General features: G+C 35.7%; 1 protein-coding gene across 1 annotated transcript in view; it reads left to right on the forward strand.

The window, feature by feature from the left end:
• Positions 1-20,184, forward strand: part of NUDCD1 (NudC domain containing 1) — a 75,811-nt gene that overhangs the window by 2,019 nt on the left and 53,608 nt on the right. Inside the window, exon 2 of the mRNA XM_028122504.2 lies at positions 10,593-10,747. Coding sequence (XP_027978305.2) covers positions 10,593-10,747 — 155 coding nt within the window. The remainder of the gene's footprint in view (positions 1-10,592; positions 10,748-20,184) is intronic.

Below are 20,184 nucleotides of genomic sequence, written 5' to 3' on the forward strand. Positions count from 1 at the left end.
AAATCACAGTTATCTCTTACCTGAACTGTAGTATTGACTAGCTTTCCCGCCATTCCAGTCTCCTTCCTTCCATTCTCTGTAAAGCAGTATCATCTTAGTTTTTAATTTTATATTGATATCCTGTTTCCTCCACTAGACTGTGAGCTCCATGGAGACAGTAATGTTTTCTTTTGTTCACTACTCTGTCCCTAGTGCTTAGCATTGTAGGTGCTCAATAAATAGAGTGCATGAAGAAAAGGAGGAATTGGTATTGAGGCCATTCCAATCCTGAAGAAGCCTGAGCAATGGGAGAGAGTAAGTAGGTTGTGTGTAGGACAATGATGCAGTCCTCCTATAGCTGGAGCAAAAACTCTCCTGGGGAAATAGAGACAACTTAGAAAAATAGGTGAGGGCACTGTTTGCCTTGTGGACTTTATCCACACCTCTGGTGTGTGTAAGTCAGTGTTTCCCAGACATTTTCTCCAGCCCTTAAAATGAAAAATAAAGCTCAGCTGTCAAAGATTTGCCAACTTTTTAATTTGCTAAATGGAGATGTTTCTTTTTTTGTTGTTGTTTCAAGTTTATATTTAAATTCTAGTTAGCTAACATATAGTGTAATATCGGTTTCAGGAGTAGAATTTAGGGATTCTTCACTTAACGTGTCACACCCATTGCTCATCACAAGTGCCCTCCTTAAAGTCCATCACCCATTTAGCCATGCCCTGCCCACCTCCCCTCCAGTAACCCTCAGTTTGTTCTTTATGGTTAAGAGTCTCTTATGGTTTGCCTCCCTCTTTTTTCCCCCTTCCCCATGTGCATCTGTTTTGGTTTTTCAATTCCACGTATGACTGAAATCAAACGGTATTTGTCTTGCTATGACTGACTTGTTTGGCTTAGCTTGATAAACTCTAGCTCCTTATGGGAGATGTTTCTTAAAAACTGATGTCCTCACCCATTCTTTCATAAGCAAAAGGATATTTTAACATCAAAAAAGCAGGAAGCAAACTTTCCCAATAGTCCTCTAAATCAAATACGTTAACTTTATTAATAATTCGCTAAGTTGTCATTGTTTTCTCCTCTTTTCACCATTGTTGGTTTTGGAGACTGTGTTTGGGATACACAGTTGGAGGTGATGAGATGCCATTTAGGGTTTTAGGTATAGAGAAGAAACATTTAGAGATTGAGTGGTTTAATCTTAGGTTCTGTTGAGGTTGAATTTGGAAGATTGGAGGAATAGAGACAGGGAGACCAGTTTGGAGGCTTTTGCAATAGTTCATGTGAGGGGTTTTCATTAAGAATTGCTACCTGAGGAGGAGGATGGAGAGGTTAATTCTTTTAAAAACTGTCATTTCTAGAGATAGTGAGGTATGATTGAGGAGTTCCTCTTGGCAACTTGATTTCTTCTTTGCTACCCAAGGAGTATACATTAATTCAGCAAAATGTTAGTGGATGGTGTGTGAAACTGCATTTAGGATGTGAGGGTGAAGATGTGCTCTGGTTTCAAAGAGCTTGGAATACTGGTTTATTTTTATTCTCTTGTTTTAAATAATGTTAGTAAATTGTTCTAAAGTTCCCTTTGCTGCATAAACAATAACTGTCAGGTTATGTATTCCAAAGAATTAAGCAAAAAACTCCCTTTTTTATAAAACTGTGATTGCCCTTTGACCCAGCAATTCCATTTCTGGGCATTTACCTTATACAGGTCTTCCTTGACTTACGATGGGGTTATGTCCAGACAAACACATGTTAAATTAAAAATGCATTCAATACACCTAATCTGCCTAACACCATAGCTTAACATAGCCTACCTTAAGTGTGCTCAGAATACTTGCAGTAGCCTAGAGTTGGGCAAAATCATCTAACACAAAGTTTAGTTTATAATAAATTGTTGAGTCTCATGTAACTTATTGAATACAAAGTAAAAAACAGAATGGTTATGTGGGTACAGAATGGTTGTAAGTGTTGTTTACCTTCATGATCAGTCACGTGCCTTACTGAGAGCTGTACCTTGCTGCCATGGCCCAGCATCACCAGTAATATCCTGCTGCATATCACTAGCCTGGGAAAAAAAATCAAAATTCACAGTGCAGTTTCTACTGAATATATTACTTTTGCATCATTGCAAAGTCGAAAAATCCCAAGTTGAACCATTTTAAGTTGGGGACAGTCTGTACATATTTTTTTCCTAAACTCCTCATTGTGTAACTGTCTTTGTATATGTTTTCCCCTATATTTCACCTAGCTAACTCATACTCCATTTGTTCATCTTGGTTTACATGTTAGTTACTCAGAGATTCCTTTCTTGACTACCTAGTTGGAATCTATACTACAGAATCTGTACAAATTAGAATCTGTAATCTGCTCTCCTACTGTACCTGGTCATAGACTTTATCGTACTTTGTAGCATTTGGTGTCTGGTTTCTCTTTTAAGACTATTGGTTTGGTTATCAGTGGTTCCAGTGTCCATCTTTCAGTGCTTTACTTCTAGGCCAGAGTGTGCCTGGTGAATAACAGATGATTTTATATCACATACGCACATTAAATAGGTTTATTGGGATAATTGACAATAAACTGCACGTATTTAAGTGTACAGGTTGGCAAATTTTGACATATATGCACACTCATGAAATTCTCACCATAATCAAGATATTAAACTTAACTATCATCCTCAAAACTTCCTGTGCCCTTTGTAATTAGCCCTCTGTTCCTCCACGTACCCCCTTCAGTCCCTAAGCAACTACTGCTGTGCTTTCTGTCACGATAAATTAGTTTGCATTTCCTGGAGTTTTATATACATGGAATTATACAGTATGTACTCTTTTTTGTCTTGCTTTTACTCAGCATAATTACTTTTAGTTCATGCTTGTGTGGGAGGAGGATATTGAAATCTCTTCCATTGTGGATTTTTCCCTTTTTCCTTGCAGTTCTGTCAGTTTTTGCTTCATATATTTTAAAGCTCTGTTATGGGGGCGCCTAGGTGGCTCAGTCGGTTAAGCGTCTGCCTTCGGCTCAGGTCATGATCCCCGAGTTCCAGGATCTAACCCCACATCAGGCTCCTTGCTCAGCAGAGAGCCTGCTTCTCCCCCGCCCCTCACCCCACTTGTTCTCTCGCATGTGCTCTCTCTCTCTGTCTTTCAAATAAATAAATAAATAAATAAAATCTTTAAAAAAATAAAGCTCTGTTATGTTGCATAAATACTATTATTATGTCCTCTTAATAAATTGCCACCTTTGTCATTAAAAAATAGCCTTTATTCTTGGTGATACTCTGCTCTGAAACCTGTCTGATACTAAAATAGTCACTCAAGCTTTCTTTTGCTAAATGTTACCATAGTGTGTGTATTTATTTCTATCTTTTAACCTTTAACCTGTTTGTGTTTTAGTATTTAACATGTATTTCTTATTGGCAGAAGTAGTTGAGTCTTGCTTTTTTATTCAAGTTGACAATCTACCTTTTTTTTTTTTTAAAGATTTTTATTTATTTGACAGAGAGAGACACAGTGAGAGAGGGAACACAAGCAGGGGGAGTGGGAGAGGGAGAAGCAGGCTTCCCGCAGAGCAGGGAGCCTGACGTGGGGCTCCATCCCAAGACTCTGGGATCAAGACCTGAGCCGAAGGCAGACGCCCAACGACTGAGCCACCCAGGCACCCCCAAATCTCTACCTTTTAATTAGACTGTTTACATTTGATGTGATTATTGATTTTGTTAGTTTGGGTCTTTGATCTTGTTTGTCCTCTCTAGTCTTTGGGAAGACAAAATTTTCTTCTTTTTTTCATTTTTCCATTTTTCCATTTCCATTTTTCTTATATTCTTTTGGATTGAGTATTTTCTTATGAAATCATTTTTATCACATTTTTTGGTTTATTAGCTATAGCTCTTTGTTATTTTACTAGTTGCTTTGGAGTATACATCTTTAACTTATTACATGATACGTTCAAATAATGTTACACTACTTAACTTGTAATATAAGACCCTACAATAGTATACTTCTGTTTCTTTCCTCCTGGCCTTTACGCTGTTGTATTTGTGTTTTCAAAAAACACTTTTGTCATATGTAGAATTCTAGATTGATACCTTTTCGTTTTCAATACATTTGATCCTTGAATAATGTGGGTTTGAAATATGCAGGTCCACTTATACTTGGATTTTTTCAATAAATATAGTGCAGACCATAAATGTGTTTTCTCTTCTTTATGATTATCTTAATAGCACTTTCTTTTTTCTATCTTATTTTAAGAAAACACTATATAATACATATACAGAATATGTGTTAATTGACTTTGTTATTGGTGAAATTTCTGGTCAACAGTAGGCTATTAGTAGTTTAGTTTATGGAGAGTCAAAAGATATAGGTGAATCTTTGAATGTGTACCAGTCAGTGCTCCTAACCATTGTGTTGTTCTAAGGTCAGCTGTATTTTAAAGATGTTACCCCACTGTCTTCTCGCTTTTGTTTCTGATGGAAATGTGGTGTTTTCCAATCTTTATTCTTTTATACATGACATGTCTTTTTTCTCTTTTACGTTGGTTTTGAGCAGTTTGATTATGTTGTGCCTTGCGGTGGTTTTCTTCATGAGTTTTGTGCTTTGTTGGTCTATCTAGATCCTTGGGTTTATAGTTTTCAAATTTGGAAAGTGTTCAGCCATTATTTCTTTCCTTTTTTTTTTTTTTTTTTGAGGAATCCAGTTGCCCATTTTTAGATTGCTGGAAATTGATCCCAGCTCATCAGTGCTCTTGATTTGTGTGTGTTTTTCTGTTCTTTTTTCCTGTGTTTCATTTTGGATAATTTCTATTTTCATGCCTTTACGTTCACTAATCTTTTCTTTTGCAATGTCTAACCTGTTGTTAATCCCATTATTTGTATTTTTCGTCATAGATACAGTTTTCGTCTTTTTTACATTTTTCGTGTCTATTGTTTTGAACATAGGGATGTACTTTAATAACTTCCAGTGTTCTGTTCTGCTAATTATAACTTCTCTGTCAGTTATGTTGAGCTGTAGATTGATTAATCTCTTCATTATGGGTTTTGGTTTTTTTCCCTCTTTGCATGTGTAGTAATATTTGACTGGATGCTAGAAATGGTGAATTTTACATTGTTGGCTGGAGGATAGATTTGTATTCTTACAAACTTGGTCAACTTTATTCTGGGATGCAACTGAGTTACTGGAAACAGACTAATTTCATTTAGTGTTTTATGATTTGTTAGACTGGTCTGGAGCAGTGTTCAGTTTAGGGCTAATATTGCACACTACTGAGACAAAAGTTTTCTGTGTACTCTACCCATTATCCCGTGAATTAGGCGTTTTCTCCATTCTGCCTTTTGGGAACAGTCATAGTTCCCAGCCTTGTGTGAGTGCCTAATACTTCCCTCTTACTCTAGAAGAGGTAGAAGAGAATGGAATAATAAAGAACTATGTGACAATTAACCATGGACCGGAGAAGAGAAACAGGGAAATCAACACTTCTTTTTCTTCTTACGTGTCATATAGCAAATACTTTACATGGTTTAAGGCTAAGCTTGTCAGTAATTTTATAGGACAAGTATTAATTAAATTTCATTACAGATGAGGAGATAGGGTAGAAAGGCTAGTAACTTAAACTACTTGACAGTGTCAAAGCTCATGCTTTTTTCTAATGTGTGTGGTCTCTGGACTCTTCTTCAGTGGAGGGAGAGTAAAAGCTGGTGAAGATTTAGGCTATAATTGGAGTAAAGGGAGAAGAGAGCTAGGTACCCATTGAATTTATGTAGAGTTTACTGTAAAATTCATATCTGCTCTTGGGGTAGAAAATATGGGGAAGAGGGGTAGATGATTATGTTAATTTGTGCAGAAGCATTATATAAAATAGGTTAGTGGGAGCAATGCTCCGAGTTCTAGTTCTGTTATATTCCATAAATCTTACTTCAGAATTCATAACATGGACTTGCACATAGTAGTTACATCTTACCCACAGTTTTAGTTTCACTGTCTGCAGTTTTAGTTACCCATGTCACCTGTGGTGCAGAAGCTGGTGATCCTCCTCCTGATGTATTTATGTCAGAAGATCGGTAGTAACTAACACTACATCACAATGCCTATGTCATTCCCCTCACTTTAGCTCACACATAGGCATTTTATCATCTCACAGCATCACCAGAAGTAGGGTGAATACAATATTTGAGAGAGAGTCCACATTCATGTAACTTTTATGACAGGTTATTGCCATAATTGTTCTATTTTATTATTAGTTATTGTTAATTTCTTACGAGGCGTAATTTCTAAATTAAACTTATTATTGGTATGTATGTATGTATGTATAAGAAAAAAAGTATATATAGGGGTTAGTACTATCTGTGCTTTCAGGCATCCGCTGGGGATCTTAGGACATATCCCTTGCAGATAATGGGGCAGGAGGTTACTGTACTTTTTTTTACATCTTTATACACAAATAGCAAACTGAGTAACTAGGCGAAAAGACTTAATTTATTGGGTATGATTAGAAGATAAATAGCCTAAGAAGTAGGCTTTGTAAGTCAACGTTTTAATGTTCTTTGTTTCTCTGCCCACTTTTTTTTTTAAAAACTACTCTGCTTATATAGGTTTTAGAATGAATCATATTTAATTGGTGTCAGAAGAGTTGAATATTGGCAATTGCACATGGTTCAACATAACAGTATATTTTGAAAGGCCAAGAAGCAGTAATTGTAACCATTTTTGACACTATTACAAGGATCATGTCTGTTTTATACTTACCAGTGTATGCCCCGTGCCAGGCACAGTACATGTAGTAGACATTCAATAAATAATTTGTGAGGGGCGCCTGGGTGGCTCAGTTGGTTAAGCGACTGCCTTCGGCTCAGGTCATGATCCTGGAGTCCCGGGATCGAGTCCCACATCGGGCTCCCTACTCAGCGGGGAGTCTGCTTCTCCCTCTGACCCTCTTCCCTCTCGTGCTCTCTATCTCTCATTCTCTCTCTCTCAAATAAATAAATAAAATCTTTAAAAAAATAAATAAATAAATAAATAATTTGTGAATGAGAAACTATAGGTTTTTGAGGTTTCATACATGTTTTATGAGAAATCTAGGTAAAGATTAAGGAGATTTTCTTGTCGGGCCCTAAGTTCTTTTTAAAAGACTAAAAAGAGAAGGATTTTTTTTTAGCAAAGCTCTTTTATTTCTGATGCAAGATAATATTAAATAATAAAATATTTACTACTCTGGCCTCTTAGCCTTCTGTTAAAGAGGTTCACCTTCTTCCACCATTTCCAAGATCCCAGCAGAGATTTGAGACTCCATACTCTCCTCCTCCTTTCTTAGGAGGTTCTATGAAAGAGAGCTGCCAGTGATTAAGTTCATTACATTGTGGACACTGCTTTTTCCTTTCAGGTGTTCTGCCTCTCCTTTTATAAACTCAAGATGGTTTACATGAAAAATGCAATGATAACTTTTCCTTTCTCATTTGAGGCCAGAGATGCGGCTTTTTCTATACACTAATAAGCTTTTACAAATTATTAAGTATGTAATATACCCTATGCTCATTTCTGTGTCCTAATAACTTAGTAAATTATTTTGTCCAAATGCAGTAACAGAAGACTTAGGCTGTATTATAGTCACCCAATAATGGTTTTCCAGAACCCTAATGTTCACAGATGGGATATTATAATAAGGCAGAGGGCTAAGAAGTCTCTGGCTTGTTTGGGATTGCTCAGGGTCTTTGGTACAAATATGAAGAAAATGTATTTGTCATATCATTATTATTTGGGCCATTATATTACCTTGCACATTTCTTGCAGTATTGAGTTTCATCCACACTGTGGTGCTAGAAAACCAAGAATTGGTTGTTTCCCTCCTAATCAGTGGAATATATATTTCTAAGTGTTCCTTATAAAATAAGTATTTCCTTGAATTATAAATAGCAGTTTCCTCAACCTACATCAGATCCATAATAAAGTTACGATTTTACCCTTGAAATGCCTCCAAACTTTAGTCACTCATCGTTTACCAAGATGACTGCAATAACTTTCTAATGGATCTTCCTCGTGTTAACCATAAAAATAAAACAGCCAAGTTATTTTGTCAACAATGGATTTATTTGGGAATATTAGAGAATTGCAATTTGGCACATGCAAGCTACAGCAAAACCATAGGCAAGCTCAGCAAACAAAGAAGAGGGAAGTTATTTTATGGAGAAGAAGGAGGAAGTTGAGAGGGGCTGTTTTGAATGAAAGTCCACTGAAAAGCTAGAGTACAGGGTAATGTTGATTTCTCATTAATTGAGTTGCAGGGGTAGTGCCATTTCTTGTAGGAGATGCAGTGTACATCTTTTCCCTTTTGGGGCCTGTAATTGGTGATTCTTTCCTATTGAATATTCTGCTGTTGGGGTCTGTAATTAACAATACTTCCTGTAATTGATGTTGAATGGTTGGGTTCCCCCTGCTAGCTTCTCCACTGTATTTTTAGTGAGGTTTCAGTTTATTAATATTTACACTGGATTTTACCTTGCTTTCCTTCAGTCCGTTTTACATATTGTAGTTATAAGTAATCTTTTATAAATTCAAATCTGAACTTTACTCTCCTGCTTAAAAACTTAAATGAACTACATTAACTTTATTGATAAAGACAAGGCCTTTCATGACCCAACTCCTGCCCAGTTCTCTAGCTTTGTTTATCTGTAGCCTTTTCTTGTACAGATCTCCATTGTGCTTTGTATTTCAGCCAGTTTGGCCTTCTTTTGGTTCTTTGAACGCAAGTTTTACCTCCGGCTTTGCCTGCTTTTCCTTCTGCATGTGTGTGTGTGTGCGCGTGTGCATAGAGATATATTTCTTCATAAATTAACTTTATTCTTTCTAGCTTGGCTTGTATTTCTGAAAGCTTTCATCAGTTCCCCTCCTCCATAGATCAGTGTGCAGTGTTATTTGTTCTCATGGTACCCGGTAATTTTTCTTCCCAACATTTGTTACAGTTTTCATTATATATTTACCTATGTGATTATTTAACTAATGTCCATTTCCTCACTGAATCATAAGTGCTAAGAAGGTAGATTCTCTGCTTTTTTTTTTTTTAAAGATTTTATTTATTTATTTGACAGAGAGACAGAGAGAGAGCAGGAACACAGGCAGGCGGAGTGGGAGAGGGAGAAGCAGGCTTCCCGCTGAGCAGGGAGCCTGATGTGGGACTCAATCCCAGGACCCTGGGATCATGACCTGAGCCGAAGGCAGACGCTTAACAACTGAGCCACCCAGGCGCCCAGATTCTCTGCTTTTTGCTCATCATTGTATCAATGGTGCTTATTAAAATATTGCTGAATAAATCAGTGAATGAATATAAGTCAGGAAGGACTCAAGGCAGGTAATAGAAATAGGAACTGATGAACATTATGGAAAAAAAATTGCAATTAGAATACAGTAAGTTGAGTTTTTGTTTTTATTTTTAAATTTTTTATTTACAGTAAGTTGAGTTTTATATTAAGGTAAGGTATAGGCCCAGCATAGTTTACTTAAATATTTCCTGTCAGAGCAGAAATTAATTCTAAGTCATGGCCAGCCCTGAGCTGTAAGTGTTCTTATCTGCATATGAGGGAAGAAAGAGAGGAAGCAGAGATCACATTTAATAGATTAAAATTATGGAAGTAGGTGCGCCTGTGTGGCTCAGTCAGTTGAGTGGCTGCCTTCGGCTCAGGTCGTGATCCCAGGGTCCTGGGATCCAGTCCCACATCGGGCTCCCTGCTCAGCGGGGAGCCTGCTTCTCCCTTTCCCTCTGCCTGCTGCTCTGCCTACTTGTGCATGTGCTCACGTGCTCTTTCTGTCAAATAAATAAATGAAATCTTTAAAAAAAATTATGGAAGTAGCTAAGAGAGTAGATCTTAAAAGTTCTCATCACAAAAAAAATAACTGTGAGGTGATGGATATGTTCAGTAACTTACTGTGGTAACCATTTCACAATATGTTCATATATCAAGTCATTATATTGTACACCTTAAACTTATACAATGTTATATGTCAATTACATCACAATAAAGGTGGAAAAAAGTAAAAATAAAATTATGAAATCGCTAATGCCCTAGTGGAAAACACTGTTCTTTAACTAGGAAACCTTGTTTCTATTACAGGTAGAATATTTTGTTCTGTACTCTTGAAAGATGTGATAAAACATTGGAGAAATCACCATTTGTGCTTACATTTGTTTCCATAATTGTATAATGAAATAATAAAAACATTATTTCTTAATGTGTTAAAAAAAAGGAATGAGATATAATAGAGGTAAAAGCATTTTAAAAACTACAAAAATTCCCTATAAAATACTTAATATTTGCCCAAAAGACAGAAGATCTTCAATTTTAGAATTTCCCTGTTCTTTTTATTCATAATTACAAGGAAGAGGTGCCTAAAAGAAAAGATGGTAATGGCATGAAAGGCCCTCTCTTATGACTACTGTCAGGGATCTTTCAGTTTTACTTACTGTTTATCCTCTATACACAGTGCCTAGAAATTGTTTTAGAATAAATAATATAGTGAATTTGTCCCAAAGACCTTTGTGATTGCTTTCTGCAGTTTCTTCACCCTGTAAGCATTCTGCAGAAAGAAATAATCTGAGACAAATTTGTGATGTGTATGTTTATTTTTCTTATATTTCAGCCGTGGCAGAAGTAAAACTTCGAGATGATCAATATACACTGGAACACATGCATGCTTTTGGAATGTATAATTACCTACACTGTGATTCATGGTATCAAGACAGTGTCTACTACATTGATAACCTTGGAAGAGTTATGAATTTAACGGTGATGCTGGTAAGAAAAATATCTGTAATACTAGCATTTTCCAATAAATTTGATTCTTAATTTTCCTTTTTAATCTGATGTCCAGATAATTGAGGTACACATATCTTTAATATATGGAATCATTCCTATCATTAGTCTATATAAGGCTTTAATCTGTTTAATTCAGTTTTAAATTTTCCCTTTGTTCCTGTTACACTTAAGTATCCTCCTCCACTCCCACCAATGAGCAACTACTCTAATGGGTTTTATAGATCAATATTGATGTAACTGTTCATGTCTGCTTTTTCTAACGTGAAGTGTTAACCCTGACTATAACAGTCGATTTGTCTATTTTTCCTTTTAATTCTTGCTTTTTGTATTTTTAATTGTGTTAATTGGGGCACAAACATTTTGTCTGCTATGGATTTGTCCTTTTAGCATTATGAAATGCCCCTCTTCATATCTAGACTCTGGGAGTGATTTTTGTCTTGAAATCTTCTGATATTAATACAGTTGTGCTGGCTTTTTTTATTAGTAATATTCATCTTTTTCTATCCTTTTTCTTTCAGTTTATCAGTGTTGTTTTTAGTCTGACTGACATCTTAGACCACTCAGCCATCCTGACATGACAGTGTTGTTATTTTTAAAGTACATCTCTTGTGAAGAGCATGTAGTTGGGTCTTGTTTTGTATCTAGCATGACAATCTGTCCTTTAATTTGAAGGGCTTAGTACATTTATATTTAATGTAATTAGTGATATGGTTGGTTTATGTTCCCATTTTGCTCTTTTCAGTTTGTCTTGTCTGTTCTTTTTTTCTTTATCTCTCTGTTCCTACCTGTTTTTGGATTAAGCAAATTTTCTTAAAATTCCGTTTAATTTTCTCTTTTCGCTTTTATCTAAACCCATTTGTATTATCATTTTTTTAATGGTTAATATAGAGTTTATAGTATTCATCCTTAACTTATCATAGTCTTCCTCTACTTAATATTTTACAATAATATATTTCCTTTTACTTCTCTTATATCCTTCAAGCTATTTTCGTCCTATATTTTACTTCATGTGTTATTAATGTATTTGCTTTAAACAGTCAGTAGAATAGTAATAGCTTCCTGACTACTCCCTCCTTCTAGCATAGTTCTACATTGCATCTACAGAATCATCAATCTGATTTTTTTTTAAGATTTGATATATAAGTGAGATCATATGCTATTTGTTTTTCTCTGACTTACTTCACATAGCATAATGCCCTCAAGGTGCATCCATGTCGTTGCAAATGGCAGGATTTCATTCCTTTTTATGGCTAAATAAAATATTGTATTTGTGTGTGTGTGTATTTATATATAGTAGTCTAGTTTCACTCTTTTTCATGTGACTGTCAGGTTTTCCCAATACTGTTTATTGAAGAGACTGTCCTTTTCCTATTGTATATTCTTGGCTCCTTTTGGAAATCAGTTGATCATATATGTGTGATTTGATTTCTGGATTCTATTTTGTTCCATTGTCTTGAATTTCATACTGTTTTGATGACCATAGCTTTGTAAAATAGTTTGAAATCAGGGAGCATGATGCCTCCAGCTTTGTTCTTTCTCAAGACTGGGATTTAGCTTTTTGGGGTCTTTTGTGGTTCCATACAAATTTGAGGATGGTTGTATTTCTGTGAAAATGCCATTGGAGTTTTAATAGGGATTGAATTGAATCTGTAGATTGCTTTGGGTAGTATGGACATTTTAACAATATCAATTCTTCCAATCCATGAGAATGGAATATTTTCCCATTTATTTGTGTTTTCTTGTAAATTCTTTTCGTTTCCTGTGTGTCCTTTCAGAAGTGGTTTGTTTTTTCTGTTTGTTTTTGATTTTTTTGGCAAGTGTAAGCACAAAATGTGTGTATACATACACACACACATACACACACATATATATGTATTTTAAAGATTTTATTTATTTATTTTAGAGAGAGAGAGAGAGAGAGAGGTGGGGCTTGATCTCACAACCTTGAGACCATGACCTGAGCTGAAACCAAGAGTTGGACACCTAACCAACTGAGTCACCCAGGTGCCCCGTGATATATATTTTTAAAATACAAACTCTTCATCTTGGTATATGCAGTTTATGGTGCCCTTCTCTCCAACCTTGTGTTTTACCATTTTGTTCACTATACCCTAACAATACCAAACTCTTGCAGTTCCCGAGATATGCTCTGTATCCTGTTGCCTTCAGCCCATTTCCCATGTGATTAACTCCACCTGGAACATTCTTCCTTAGTTCTGTGTCAGGTTGCTTCCCAATCTTTACTTAAGTCCCAGCAAACCATCTCATCTATTAAGCTTTCCCTGACATCCTCCCTTTGCACCTCTGGGAATATTCAAACAATTGGCCCTCAGCTCTGTGTGGACTTTGAATTCCTTCTAGACCAGGGGTTGGCAGACCTTTCCTGCACAGGGCCAGATAATTAATATTTTAGGGTTTGTAGGCTAGACAGTCTTATGTCACAACTACTCAGTTTTGCTATAGTGGTATGAAAACAGCATTAGACTATGAAAATGAATGTGACTGAATTCCAATAAAACTTTATTTTTAAAAATGACATTGCCCAGATTTAGGTCATTGACTATAGCTTGCCAACCCTTAGTCTAGGCCCTGGGTTTTTCTTATATTTCTATAATCCTGCCACCCAGCAGGAGGCTTGGTCAATATGTTTGTTGAAATAATAACAGCTGTTTAAAGCTTGTTCTTATCCTTTGGAGTTGGCTTTGCATTCTTTTTCGCATTCTTTCTCTTTTTTTTAGATTTATTTATTTATTTGAAAGAGAGCGAGCACGTGTGGGGGGGAGGGGCAGAGGGAGAAAGAATCCTCAAGCAGACTCCCTGCTGAGCACAGAGCCCTATACAGGGCCTGATCCCAGGACCCTGAGATCATGACCTTAGTAGAAATCCAAGAGCTGGCCACTTAACCAACTGAGCTACCCAGGCTTGGTTTCTTGATAGGATTTTTCTCTTATTTCTTCTTCAGGCTCAGGTATGAGTCTTTGGTTTATTGAGATAAATAATTTTAGTGAATAATAAGTATTTATTTTTCTTCAAACATTTATTGAATGCTGTTATGTGCTTAACCACATATACAAATAAATTGATAACATGTAACAGTGGAAGTAGGGATAAGATGCAGACATAGTATGGAGAAGGAAATGAGAAAATGTCGAAAGATGAAGCGTTCAGAGAAGTTTCAGAAGAGATGTCACGCCCCTTAACAGAATTTTGAAGGATCAGTTAATTTGCCATGCAGATTGAGGCAGCTGTGTCTGCACCTGACTTAAGAGGCACATACAGCAAACTTCCACAGGCATGTGTGTGCACTATAGGTACTCTAGCTTGATTTGCTGAAACACAAGAGTATGTATAGAAGGACCTAAATAGTATGCGGGCTATGGTTGGAGAGGAGGATGGCAAGGTGGGCAGAGGCCAGGTTTTGAAGGGAGGGAGGAACAGTCATATTATTCTGTGGTAAGCAAAGAGAAATGTTAAAAAGAAAGATTGATTCATTTTAGTTCTAACTATGCTTGGCCGGGAGACGGGTGTGGATAGGGTCACAGTTTTGGGCCAGAAACTTGGTTTTATCAATTCACTCATTGGTAATCATGATTTAGAATACTAAAACCATTTTAAGTCACAAAATTGATTGGAAATGTGGAATGAAAGTTTAATGATAGCATTTGAAATACTATAAGCAGTGTGGACTGGTCAATATACTTTTCTTCTCCCGTTGGGAAGATTTCACAGGAAATCAAATACCGTAATTTTATTAAGATAACTTACTTGATGTGGAATCAGGGCAAAGACTAATGTTTTTGATTCCTTTTTTCTGACCTATTCTCTGGCTTCTATGGACATCTTAGAATAACTAGTTATAGTTCCTTATTTAGTTTAGTCTCTTTACCTATGGACTCATTAAAGACACAGTATACACATACACTCTATATGCCCTATCTACTTGGGTAGTGTGTACATTCAAAAGAAATGCCCTGTATGCATACATAGGCAGTGTATTATCTATACATGATTATACATGTCCATACTCTGCATATGCATAATTTGTATTTTACTGTGTCTTTTAAATTTAAGGACTTATGTTTTTTAGATTCTTTTATGTTTTGTTTGATTGGGAAGACAAATCTAAAATCTGGAAATTCTCTTAATACTGACTTACAGAGCCTAACTAAGTCACATAATCTAATTTATACTCTTCACTTGACCTTCAAAATATTTATTGAATACCTGCTATATGTTACACATTGTCGTAGGCACTGGGAATGCTGCAGCATACAAAATAAAGTTTCTTCTAGTTTATTAATTCACAGCAGACTATGAATTGACAGTTGACCCTTGAACAATACTGGGACTCTTAGTGCTAAACCCCTCCCCCCCATTGCACAATCAAAAATTTGCAGTAGAAAAGTACAACTTTGGATTCCCCAAAACCTAACTAATAGCTTACTGTTGACCAGAAGCCTTACTGATAACATAAAGTTGATTAACACATACTTTATATATGTATAGTATTTTTGTATTTATTTTCACAAATAGTTTCTTAAATTTTGTTTTTGGTGATATCTGTCAGATTTTCATTAACGTTTTGCTCACTTCCTTAAAGGAATTGGAGAGCTTTCTGGAATTGGAACAGTTTAGGACTGGAATGACCCTTTCCTTATATGTTAAATAAAGATCCTCTTTGGACCTATTTTATTATATATCCTTTTTTCCTTTTCAGTGATAGTCTTCTAATTACCTTACCAGTTGATTCTGTGGTAACTGGTTTAGTCAAACTGTTTCTTTGGTAATTTAATAATGTACTTTTTTGCTAGTGAAAATTGTTCATTTGTTCTTATTCTTTTCAGATTTGTTGCTGTAAATTTGCATGTTTTATGCTCTTAAGATTATCTTCTTTCGAGTTTTTCCTCTCTTTTTTCTCTTTTTCCTTAATCAAATTTTAGAAGGGTATTTTTATTTTATTTTTAAAGAACCATATCTGGGGTTATTTTAGTTTGTTTTCTGTTTAATTCAGCTTTTGTCTTTGGTTTTCAAACTGTATTGCACATCAGAATCACTTGGAGTAATTGATAGCTAATTTCAGGTTATGGTTCTTAAAAATTCAGATTCAGTATGTCAGGCTTGTTTGTGGTCTGGGAATCTGCATTTTATCAAGGACCTCATATGATTTTGCTTGTGGTCCAGTGACCAAGTTTTGAGAAACTCTTCACCTGAGGTGCAGAAGAATGCCACACTTATTTCTTACTATTTTTCTGATCAGCAAAAAAGGAAACTGACCTGTTGTTTGAACTTCTGTGTTGGGGGCAGGTGAAGATTGTTGGCCACTGGTTACACGTTGGCTTTTTATTTAAGCAGAAAAGTTGTTCTAATACCCATTTTATTGTCTGATATATATATATATATATATATTTTTTTTTCCGTCGGAGGCACACATGAACAAATCTCAGAGAGATTCTTTTGGAGTGGCTGGTTTACAAATACTTCCACCCTGTTAAATCCATGCTAAACACTATTGTGGTCAAAGAGAAGGCTGTAGGGCCCAAGAAAGGAAATCCACACAATTGTCTGACCTTGAGGTTTTGTCAGGAGCCAGCAGATGGCAGCAGTTCAACACACAGGTTTATAGAGGCATTCTACTTCCAAGTCAGTTTATTTTATCAGTTTACAATCCTTAATTTTAGAGAAACATCAGTTGGGAGGAAGTGCTTTTAGAAAGTAGAAAATGCCTTAGGAAAGCAAAAAAAAAAAGTGTTTTTAAAATTTAATTCTTATGTTGTCATTTTATTAGGGTATTAGGGCTTCTTTTTAATCACCATATATTACATCATTAGTTTTTGGTGCAGTGTTCCATGATTCATTGTTTGTTCATAACACCCAGTGCTCCATGCAGAACGTGCCCTCCTCAATACCCATCACCAGGCTAACCCATCCCCCTACCCCCCTCCCCTCTAGAACCCTCAGTTTGTTTTTCAGAGTCCATCATCTCTCATGGTTCGTCTCCCCCTCTGACATACTCCCCTTTTCTTCCTCTCCTGTTATCTTCTTCTTTTTCTTTTTTCTTAAAATATGTTGCGTTATGTGTTTCAGAAGTACAGAACTGTGATTCAACAGTCTTGCACAATTCACAGCGCTCACCGTAGCACATACCCTCCCCAATGTCTATCACCCAGCCACCCCATCCCTCCCACCCCCAACCACTCCAGCAACACTCAGTTTCTTTCCTGAGATTAAGAATTCCTCATATCAGTGAGGTCATGTGATACATGTCTTTCTCTGATTGACTTATTTCACTCAGCATAACACCCTCCAGTTCCATCCACGTCGTTGCAAATGGCAAGATCTCATTCCTTTTGATGGCTGCATAATATTCCATTGTGTATATATACCACATCTTCTTTATCCATTCATCTGTCGATGGGCATCTCGGCTCTTTCCACAGTTTGGCTATGGTGGACATTGCTGCTATAAACATTGGGGTACACGTACCCCTTCGGGTCCCTACATTTGTATCTTTGGGGTAAATACCCAGTAGTGCAATTGCTGGATCGAACGGTAGCTCTAATTTCAACTGTTTGAGGAACCTCCATACTGTTTTCCAGAGGGGTTGCACCAGCTTGCATTCCCACCAACAGTGTAGGAGGGTTCCCCTTTCTCCACATCCCCGCCAACATCTGTCGTTCCCTGACTTCTTAATTTTAGCCATTCTGATGGGTGTGAGATGGTATCTCATTGAGGTTTTGATTTGGATTTCCCTGATGCCGAGCGATGTTGAGCACTTTTTCATGTGCCTGTTGGCCATTTGGATGTCTTCTTTGGAGAAATGTCTGTTCATGTCTTCTGCCCATTTCTTGATTGGATTATTTGTTCTTTGGGTGTTGAGTTTGATAAGTTCTTTATAGATTTTGGATACTAGTAGGGCTTCTTTTTAAAGTAGTATGTTTTGTTTCTTAATATTTAGGGAATTCTTTTATAACTTATTTTTCCATTTAGCTGAAAAACTAGTTTGTTTCTCCTAAAGAAGTGTGTCATCTTGTGGTGCCTCTTTAAATTGCACTTAAAGATCGGAGGAGAGTTACTGGATTCCATGTGAAGCTCACATTTGCGAGGCTTTGTCTTGGAGTAACACTGTAACTGCTTATTAGTCTAGCTCAGTTGCATGCCAGTATCTCAAAAGTAGCATCTCTAGACCTGAATCTTACCTTATTTTCTATAGTTGCATTTATTAATAAGGAGCCAATTACTTACCTAGTTAAAGAAAAAAAAATAGAGGAGTAAGTTCTTTGAACTGTATGTTATTAATGAATTATTAAAAGTTTTATGTTATATAGAAACATTACTCAAATTCCACTTAATAAAATATCATTTCTTATAGCTTTAGCAAAAAAAGAGAAAGGAAAAAGGAAGTTTTCTTTTCTTTCAAATAAACTTAACAGTTATTAGTGATGAAAGTCTTTCTCCAGTAAAAGATCACTTCCTTTTAAAAGGACAAAATTTTAAATGTCAATGTGTAATAATACTAGTAAATGGCATCCTTACTTAATTTTTCTTGACCATTTTTCTTTAAACTTGGGTATAGTGCTTTCTATAAACATATATGTATTAGAAAAATGCCTTGTCAGTTCAAACCTTGTCTTCTTGTAGCTGTGACAAGAGGCCCTCAAACTCCCATTTAGAGTTATTTTTCATAAATATAGTTCATATATTTACTGTGTCGCATATATACAATATATTGACATTATAATTTTTGTATTACATTTTGTTGACCCAGGAATTTAATTACTTAATTTTATATAAGGTGTTAGTCTAAAGAAAAACAATATGGTAGATGCATTCACAATTCTTACTGTTTTTGCAGGGAGTATTCTAGAAATTGCAATGAGATCTGAGGTATCATTTGTTTAGAAAAACTTGGGTAGTGGTTTCCTCTCGAAGTGTGGAATCCACGAGAGACCATCAACTTTTGGAGTGGGGTCAGTCAGGATTTGAATCTTAGCCCTGCCATTTTCTTATCATTGGAGTTCTAGGCAAATGATTTAATCTTTTTGAACAGAGCTCTTTATCTCTCAAAGTGTGCATAATTTCAACTTCATAGGATTTTGTAATCATTAAATGAGATGGCAAAAAATCAAAGCACTTATTTAATATAATGCTTATACATTGTAGTTATTCAGTAAATGTTCCATTCATCATTGAAATTTTACTTCTTTTGCAATTCAGCTGTGAAATGTTACTGCAGAATTATTTTCAACAGCTTTGAACATAGTTACATTAACCTTTTTTTTTGGTCTCGAAGAAAATGATTGGGTGGGACAAAGACATTATAGATGCCAATATCATAAAGCATTATTATGAGGACACCATAAAACTGTCAGTGGAGGTTATTCAGAAATAATTTAATACTCTAATTTAAGATTTACAGAAGAAAATATTTTATTACACACAGTCCATTTAAAATTAAATGTACCCTTTGAGAATTAGATTTCAAAAATTAGGAACATTCAGGTTGCTTTCACTTAAACTATCATTTGACTTACATAAGAGAGACACTATTTTCTTTTGTATTTTAATTTAATTTTTAGCTTTACATCTATGTACTTGAATATTTTAATCATTCCATTGGATATCAAAATCATCTATCTAATAATTAGACTTCCAGCAATCTCAGTTATCTGTAACCTTGTATTTAAAAGAAAATAGCTTAAAACAACCTTAGTAACTGTATATGAAATGATGCGATGAAGTAGTGATTTAACAGGTTTAAGCCGTGCATTTGTCCTAACAAGTGGTTCACTAGATCAGATGCAGTGAAGAGCATGTAGTGGGGGAGACCACTAGAAACCTTTACTTTGAAACAACTGTTGTGAGGAAGGAGTCCCATTTTATTTTATCCTATTAATATCTTTTAAACTATGTATATTACACATAAATTGCTTGGTGTAAAAAAAAAAAAAAGTCAAGCAAAGTATTGAAGCAAAAATGGAAAGTTTCCCCTTACCTCAGTCTTCGCTAATGCCAGTTGCACTACGATCTTTTTTTCCTTTCTAGTAGTAAACACTTAACAGACCTGTGAACACCTTACTATTGCAACATTTTGTTGTTTCAGTATATATGGATTCACACTGTATATATTCTGCAACTTTTTTTTTCAGTTATTATTTTGGAGATCTTATGTCAGTATTATAAACCGCTTCTGCATATTTAACAATTATTTGGTATTTCAAAGGATGGATATTTCACAATTAACCATTCCTCCACCAGTGCTCTTCAGACAAAGATGCCAGGTACTCATCTAGAGTTGAACAAGTTGTATTTATTACGTTTTACAGCAGAGGAGAGTCTACACCGTGGGGAACCAAGTGTTTCAGTAAGAGGATGTTGGAAAAGATTTATTACAGGATTGGGCTTGTATTAGGTGATTT

The sequence above is a fragment of the Eumetopias jubatus genome, unplaced genomic scaffold, assembly GCF_037043125.1.
Source record: "Eumetopias jubatus isolate StellerSeaLion01/CBP00866 unplaced genomic scaffold, mEumJub1_p1.0 scaffold_4, whole genome shotgun sequence".
Lineage (NCBI taxonomy): Eukaryota > Metazoa > Chordata > Mammalia > Carnivora > Otariidae > Eumetopias > Eumetopias jubatus.